The sequence below is a fragment of the Gavialis gangeticus genome, unplaced genomic scaffold (assembly GCF_001723915.1).
Source record: "Gavialis gangeticus isolate Ggan-Ray unplaced genomic scaffold, GavGan_comp1, whole genome shotgun sequence".
Taxonomy (NCBI): Eukaryota; Metazoa; Chordata; order Crocodylia; family Gavialidae; genus Gavialis; species Gavialis gangeticus.
This window is the reverse complement of record NW_017729024.1, coordinates 131,769,796-131,777,703: the sequence shown is the minus strand read 5'-3', so window position 1 is coordinate 131,777,703 and position 7,908 is coordinate 131,769,796. Positions and strand designations below refer to the sequence as shown.

At 44.0% G+C, this 7,908-nt stretch overlaps 1 protein-coding gene across 1 annotated transcript in view; it reads right to left on the bottom strand.

Annotated features, from left to right (window-relative positions):
- Positions 1–1,240: 1,240 nt before the first annotated feature.
- Positions 1,241–7,908, bottom strand: part of LOC109297738 (betaine--homocysteine S-methyltransferase 1) — a 23,608-nt gene continuing 16,940 nt past the window's right edge. The window contains exons 5-8 of the mRNA XM_019517736.1: positions 6,125–6,272; positions 4,786–4,968; positions 3,244–3,472; positions 1,241–1,617 (exon numbers count right to left, since the gene is read on the bottom strand). Of these exons, the coding sequence (XP_019373281.1) occupies positions 1,425–1,617; positions 3,244–3,472; positions 4,786–4,968; positions 6,125–6,272 (753 nt within the window). The 3' untranslated portion in view covers positions 1,241–1,424. The remainder of the gene's footprint in view (positions 1,618–3,243; positions 3,473–4,785; positions 4,969–6,124; positions 6,273–7,908) is intronic.

The window sequence follows — 7,908 nt, the reverse complement described above, 5'->3', positions numbered from 1 at the left end:
TCTGATTTAAAAATGTATGGGCAATTTATAAACTGTAGAAGAGTGGGTAGAAAGGGAGCCTCGAAAATATGACTTGGTATAAGGCCCCCACAGTTATGTTAAAAACCTGGTTCTTCTTTGTGGCTGCTTGGTGATTTCTTACAGCATTACTGTTTATTGTTCACTACATACTAATGCACTGTGGGCAGATCCAGGACTTTGTAAAGGGGAGCAGCAACCGGTGCTGCAGCTGTTCCTAGCCTCCTCGGACAGGCAGACCATGCCATAGGAACAGCAGCCAGGGACATTTTTTACATCTCTAAATCAGGTAAGAATGCCACCCACGCCCTGCTCTTGGCACCTTCTTCCTTCCCTTCCATGACCAGCGGATCTCTCCTCCCCCACCCACCAATGCTGCTGTCCTGTTGCTGGCTGGGGTGGGGGGAAGGGCGGAGGTAGTGCTTCAGAGCTGGTCCTGTCCCTCTCCAGCCAGGCTGTGGGAAGCTGGGCTTAGCTGAGAGCAGCAGCAGTGGGCATGTTCCTCCTCCCTGAGCCTGCTCCCAGGCTGAGTATGCTCTGATTACATGGAAAAATAGTTTGTACAAAACAATTTAATTAGAGCAGGTGTTGGCCACCCACACTGCCACTGTGCTAGGTTGAGCCCATATCACATAGCCCAGCTGAAACAGGTGCCACTGAGTACATGGGAGAAAGTGGGAGGGAAGGAGAATTCTTACCAAATTCAGGGACTTAAAAGTTCCTGGCTGCTGCTCCCACATCATAGTCTGAAATCTGGGTGCAACCATGCCACTGCAGTCCTCTGGATCTGCCCATCTAATGCACTGACCTTTTGCCAAGCCCAGGTACACTGTCACTATTTCACATTTAATCAAATTCCATTTGACATATATGCCTGATGGTGAGTTTGAAGTACTGGCAGTTGGCGCAGTATTAAAGTGCCCTTCCCAGGACCTCAAAAGGTCAACAAATCTTGAGATCTGTTGAAGTTCCTGCCTAGTCTCATGCTGAAAACCCATGGGAAACCCAAGATGGCGATCCAGTGATGTGATATTATTTTCACATAGCAAAAGGCAAGAGCTTTATTCCCTTGTATCAGTAAGCTAAGCCAAACAGCACTGGTGGTTTACTCTAGTATAGTACTAAAATATTCATCATCATCACACTTTTCAAATTGTAATGGTAGCCAAATTATTAATATAGCTCAAAGTTCCCTACCTTGAAATAACAGAATGTCTAAAGGGTTCTTACAGAAAAGTAGTTTATTATCAAGGATTGATATAGATCATTTGTAATCACAGTCTGTCTGCATTTAGTTTCACTGTTACATGTCAACTGGTACATTAAACATGGACACATGCCCTCACAAATTCCAAATGGTAAGGAAACACATTTGGAAGGGCTCCATACATAATTCAAGATGACATTTAAGCAACCATATTGGATTTGAACTTCTCTTTCTCAAAGAGCTCTTTCAGCTGTTGTTCAGTTGTTGCCTCTTTCTGCTGCATCAGCTCTGCAGATCCTTTTGTCACTCCCCAGGCATCTGGCTTTGACATTGAAGGACAGTATGGCCTGCCTGAAGCAGGCAGCAGATTCTCCCAGTACTCTTTTCTGGCCCTATATAAAGAAGAGGCACTTTAGCATGTGTTATAATAACCCAAAATATTTAAAGAATCATTGTTCAAACCTTCACAGCAGGGGTATTTATTTCATTAGCATAAGTTTTAAATTAATATTGGGTCTAGATATAGAGATTTGAGTGTGGGCTGGGGTGACCAGGTATTGAAAAATGTCTTTCATCTCTTCAAGAAACATTAAGTCACTCACCACCAGGAGTTATTAGCATGGCACTCTGTCTACATTCTATATCTTAACATGCAAGACTTACTTTCACATTGTTCTAAATTAAAGCCTGTGACATTTTCTTCATTTTAAAAGGGGCATCCTTTTTATGTACAAGAATTCCCTTTAAATCAGGAAATCTTTCACACACACAAGCCAACACAAGTGCACTAAAAATATGCGCAGATATAAATACAAAGGCCAATCCTGATCAAAGTAGTCTGGGGAGGCCTGTTAGGCAAAATTACTTCTCTAAAGATCTTTTTTCTGTGAGCATTTCATTCTTTTTCAAACATAAACTTGTCATTTATGTTGGTAAACTGGGAATAAATTTCAGAGATTTCATAAGACTTTTCAAGTTAGTATGGGATGAATACCCAACTTCACTTGCACTAATAGAAGAAATGATCAATGGAAGGTACTAGCTGCATTTACCAATCACCATGCTTCCCTCATTTAGGGCACAGCACAGTACCTGATGGGAATACCAAAAAAGAGCACTTTGGGGCATGCACATGTACAGAACCACTTGACTGGAGTGCCACAAGCCTCTGAAAAAATATGCTCTCCCACCAAGGGGCAAAAGGGCCTCTCCCCTTTCTCCTTCCAGCCTCTGACAGGCTCACTGCCTCTGCCACGTGATCAACTGTTGCTGCTGCCATGCAAAACAGGGCAGTAATGGCTCTTTGATAGCCACCAAAGCAAAAGCTGCAGCTTTCCTTCTTGCAGGCTGTCAAGGAGCTAGCCATTCTCCCTCCCTCCCCATTGGAGAGGGGGAGGAAAGCAGAGAATTGTGGGATGCTGGGGGTCCGAGAGACCCCATACAGAACTTCATGTAAAGTGCCACTAAAAATAAAGGTAGCATTACAAAGAAGCTCCTGTTTTAAAACAAGAACATTTTTGTGGCAGATGTGCTATTTCTGTGGCAGCTCCAGAGAGCACAGATTATACGCATGCTTGCTTTTTGTAACATAAGGGCATATAGAGTGTATGTCCAAGGCCTAAGCATCCAGGGCACCTTCTCTATGATGCATAAGTTTATATATAAAAGGAAAGTTCAGTGGACCACTTTGCACTACTGTATATTTAGACACAGTTCTTGATTTCTGAAAAACCCTAAAAGCCACAACTCTCCTAAATCTCAGTGAGAGTACTGGAGATACTGAGAGGCCAACCCACCAAGCTCAGAGACTTTTCAGATCTCAACCTTAACAAATTGAGGTGAAAATCTGTACCCACTGAAGTCAAGCGTGCCGGGATAATTTCTAAAGATTAGATCTTATCTTTCAACATTACAAATCAACATATTTTTTTTGTATAGACCAACATGAACTACTGTACAGTGCAGGCACAGTGTGTCATTTTAATGCTATAGTTAAATATATATATATATATATATACCTTGCTCTGACCCAAGGTTTGGTGTGCATGCTCAAACCACTTCCCCAGCTACCATGTTTCTCAGAAGCCTCTGGCAAAAATCCTCTTTCAGGGGCCAGCTCCTCAGCTATTGCTCTGATGTGATAAGGCTCAAATCCACAGCAGCCTCCAATATACCGGATTCCCATGTTATAGGCCTCTCTTGCATATTTTTGAACATCCCATCTGGTGAGAATTCTTGGTTCCAGACCTATAATGATATGTACCAGCTTTAATATCAATAAAACACTGTTTAGCAAATTTGTAGCAAAACGTCATCATTTTACATTCTCATCTACAGTTAAGTGCAAAGTTAGAGACATGAGTGAGTTTCTATAGTAAAGGTTAAAAATATCTTAGTCTAGATTAATGATAAAAAAAAAATCTCATTACACTGTGGTATTTAGATTTCATGATGTTCCCCTGTGAAACACTTGCCATAAGTTTACTTGGTCCAAAAAGACTGCATTTCCTAAATTCTGACTCAGATAAAGTGCTAAGTGCCATATTTTGGATGTGTATTTAAAATGTAAACCACAAAAGACACACTGAAATATGGGCTTTTGTCTTATTTAGCAACTCTTGAGTTAAACATCTAACTATCTTCAGATCCTTAGGTAGAGGGGCCTTGGTGCTCCCAGCCCTTGCTGCCAATTGGTGGAGGGCACCTTCATTCAGTCTACAACACTGCTACTTTTTTGTCTCACCACTAATTGGCGGAAGTTGCCTTCACTTAGTCTACATCACTACTGCCTTTTTTGTTTTGTTTGATTTCATGGGAAATCATGGCCAATGGCAGTTTTTCCAGCAATCGTAGACAATGCTGTGGTTTATGTGAAATCCGTGAAACTACGATTTAGATATGTCCCTAGTTACAAATGTAGGGACTCCAGTGATGTAGAGAAGTCTTTAGAGTGTGTAGAGAGAGATCCTCTCAGAGAACATCCCTATTTGAATTTGCAGTCTGGGACTCTGAGCGTGTGGTGAAGCTGCTTCTTCAGTGTTTAAGCTGCTTGGATGAGATATATGGCAACAATTCAAGCTAAAGTGTAGGATTATTTTTAAAAAGAGCTCCCCTAGAGTCACAGAAAAAACAAAAGATGAGTGTACTGTGTCTATCTGTGTGTTGGGTCTGACTTTTTTACTCTCCAGCTTTGTGGTGAACCTTATTGTTTAAGGATGTAAATTTCAGAAATAACCTAAGTAAAAAGGGACCCTTCACTGAAGTCAATGGAAGTTCATCCAGTTACACTAGAGGACTTCAGCCCATGGCTTTTTAAACTATTCCTTTCACAACTTAATTTTAGTTCATTCCTTGATGCCTCTCAACTACAACCTCCATTTACTGGAAGTATACCTGCACAGTGTTAGAGATAATCACTTTTTGGTTAATACCAACTGAAATTACTTTCCAGGATTTTAACTTCAGAAGAGGATGATGTACATTTATCATAGTGAATATAAAGAAGCCTTTGCTAAAACCTGAAAAATTAACAAGCAGCGTAAGACGTGTCCAAATCTTACCGAAAGGAAATTCTGGAAGATCAATAAAACCCTGCTTCCCGCAATCAGGGGTGTGGAAAGCAAGTGGTTGAGACATCAGGTGTGCTTTCAGCTTAGCAGCCTGTAAGCCCTCTTTCATGAGCTTCACAGTTTTTAGGCAAGTGTCTGGGTCAAAATGGCAGTTCACCCCAACAATAGAAGCACCTAGGAGGTAAGGAAAATGACTTTTCAATTATGCTGCCTTCCAGGAACTGTGGAATGATTTAAGGGAATATTAAAATTCTTAGCTGAGGTGTTCTGGAAGCAAATTAATCTGCACACTAATATTATGAACACAAGACAGTCAGAGCAAAACCAGCCCTACCTTCCCCTATGCCATTGTCTTGTCAACAAATCATGCCTGTCAGCATCTACATCTACCTGCTGCCTTCCTGATTCCACAACATCAGTCACACTCTTCATCCCTGTGCGGTTGCATTTCTTTGCAGCACTGCATCAGCAAACATGGTATATAGTTATGGCTATATAAGGTAAAGCTAGTTTTCTGTCTTCCTAAGTTCTGCCCTTGTACCAGCCTTGGGTGCAGAAAATGCAATAAAAAACCCTGCATTACCCAACCTACACATGATCCATTCTTAGGGTCCTTTCTATATGCAGTTCTTGTCCAAACATCTCTACTTCTTTTCTTCTCTGCAATCAGATGGTGAAAAGGTGGCTTTAGGTTCTTTTTATTCCTTCAGCCATGTTGGTATTCTCTGTATTGGAATTAGCACTGCAGCCAGAAGTAGAAAAGTTGTAGGAGTGCTCTACTTAATCTTAGCTGCCCATGGCCCATTAGACTGCTTGAACAACAAGGATTACCAAAGCACAGGAATTATTCTGCTTTTTTTAAAGGTTTCTTTAGTAAAGTCTGCATACAAAAACAGTCTAAAGAGAAAGCAATTTTGGATTACGCATATTAATTATAAATCAGAAAAGCCATGTCTACCTGATAAACTTAGCATACTTGGGAACAGCTCGTCAAACAGCTGCCTGCTGCCTTGCACGAACTGCATCTGTGTGGTGCTACAGGCTGGCTAAATGGCTAGAGGCAGGCCAATTACCACTGCTGATAGGGTGGGTTAAACAGCCCTAACACTGCTACATGGATGTGGCTACACTGCTTCCAGTTTATGAGGTTACTTGCCTAAAGCAGCACTAAGCTGGAGGGAATTACTGCTGGCCTTGGTAAGCTTACTCTGTAGACATGGCCTAGACTACTTAGTTATGATGTATGTATTATCTACCTTATTTACTTCAGTTTGTCCCATTTGCCTAAATATTCTTTCCCACATAAATGAACTCCTAAACTGACACTTACCTGCCTTTACCAGCTGGACAGCACATTCTCCAGGAGGTGTACCATGCATATCTCCCTCTGGACCAATGCACAAAGAAACTGCAACTGGCTTCCCAGATTCTTTTAAGACTTCAACTGCCCAGGTAGCTTCTTCAACGTGTTCAAAATACTGAAAGATAACAGACAGTCTATTCTCTTTTCTTTGGATGAGAACACTCAAGTATTGTATATGCCAGGGGTGGGCAAAATCTGGCCCGCCAGGCACTTTCTTCCGGCCTGCAGGGCCCCACAACAAATTGTGCCCCACCCAACCTTTCTGCCTATGGGGGTGGGAGTGAAGCACCTACACCCACCCCCAACATACCCTATTATACCTCACTCCTAACCTCATGGGCAAAAGGGCCAGCCCCATTAGCACTGGGTGGGGTTGCTGCTGCAGGCTTCCCTGCATGCCGCTCCCTCCGGGTATCAGGTAGGGAAAGGAGAGGTTGGAGGGCCTGCAGCTAAGCTGGACTGCAGAGCTTGGGGCTGGGTCTCTGGCTGGCTGCAGTGTGAAGCCTGTGCCCAGAGGGACAGTGGCAGTGCAGAACTAGGTTGGGCAGTGTGTGTGTGGGAGGGGGCCCCTCCTATACTCCCCACATGGCGTACAGCCCTGGTAGGCAGCAGGGGCAGCAACAGCAGTGGTGAGAGGAGGTGGGGGTTGTGCTTGTGCTCAGTGCTGGTGCCTGGCTCTGGCCAGCTCTGCACAACACTGTGAAGAGTGCAGCCCCTGCCAGGCAGTCTGTATTGCCAGTGCTCCCCACAGTTGCTCAGCACAGGATGGAAGCCCCAGGCACTAGTGCCGGCTGGGGCAGGGAAGGCAGCCAGCTCCAGTGCCTGGGCCTTCCCCCCCCTGCTACATGAGTGCGGGGAGTGCTAGCGATAGACTGCCCAGCAGGGGCTGCACTCCATACTGCAACGTGCAGTGCTGTTTGGAGCCAGGCACCAGAGCCAGCACCGCTGTCTGCTGCTGCACCATGGTGGGAATGTGCGTGTGGGGGGTCCCCACATTCCTTCCACCCTCTCTCCCACCCCACAAATGCCACACACGCATACACCTCAGCAGTATTGCCTTTGTTGACTGCAAGAGAGACCAGTGTGTTCCAGAGCCACACACCCACATCCCACAGACACCCCCCCAACATACCCTATGCCCCCACACACAGCCACATCCCCTGACAAACTCCCCCACATCCTCCCACCCCCCACCATGCACACACACAATCACACACCCCTACACAACATAAGAGACTAAGAATTCATTTTAAGTTATCATGCAATCACCTCTATATACAACACAAACACAAATCACAACAAAAATATTTTTTGTAATAAAATTAAAATACATTATAGTAGGTGTTTGACTTTTAGCATATGAGTTGCTTTTTTCTGGTTGTAAGATGACAACCCCTGCCAAAGGAGTAGGAGGGGGCGGGGAGGGGGAACACTTTGGGTGGCAAAGGTCAGGGGCTAGGACTTCCGGTCCCAAAATGGCAACCGAGGGACAGGGCAACTGTCACGGGGCAGGGCTACCCTCAACAGCTCACCAAACCTCATTAAGCAGCCCTCTACCCAAAATAATTGCCCACCCTTGGTATATGCTTTAATCTCTATCCCTACCACAAAGTCAAGGACTTGAATCTCTTCTCACTTGCTCTGAAGTACCTCCCTTCACCTCAGTAATTATACAACTGTGAAGTTGAATGGAATGTAAAGCAGATTAAAATAGTCTAAATTAAAGTACTCTTTTTACAGAATAATGCAGG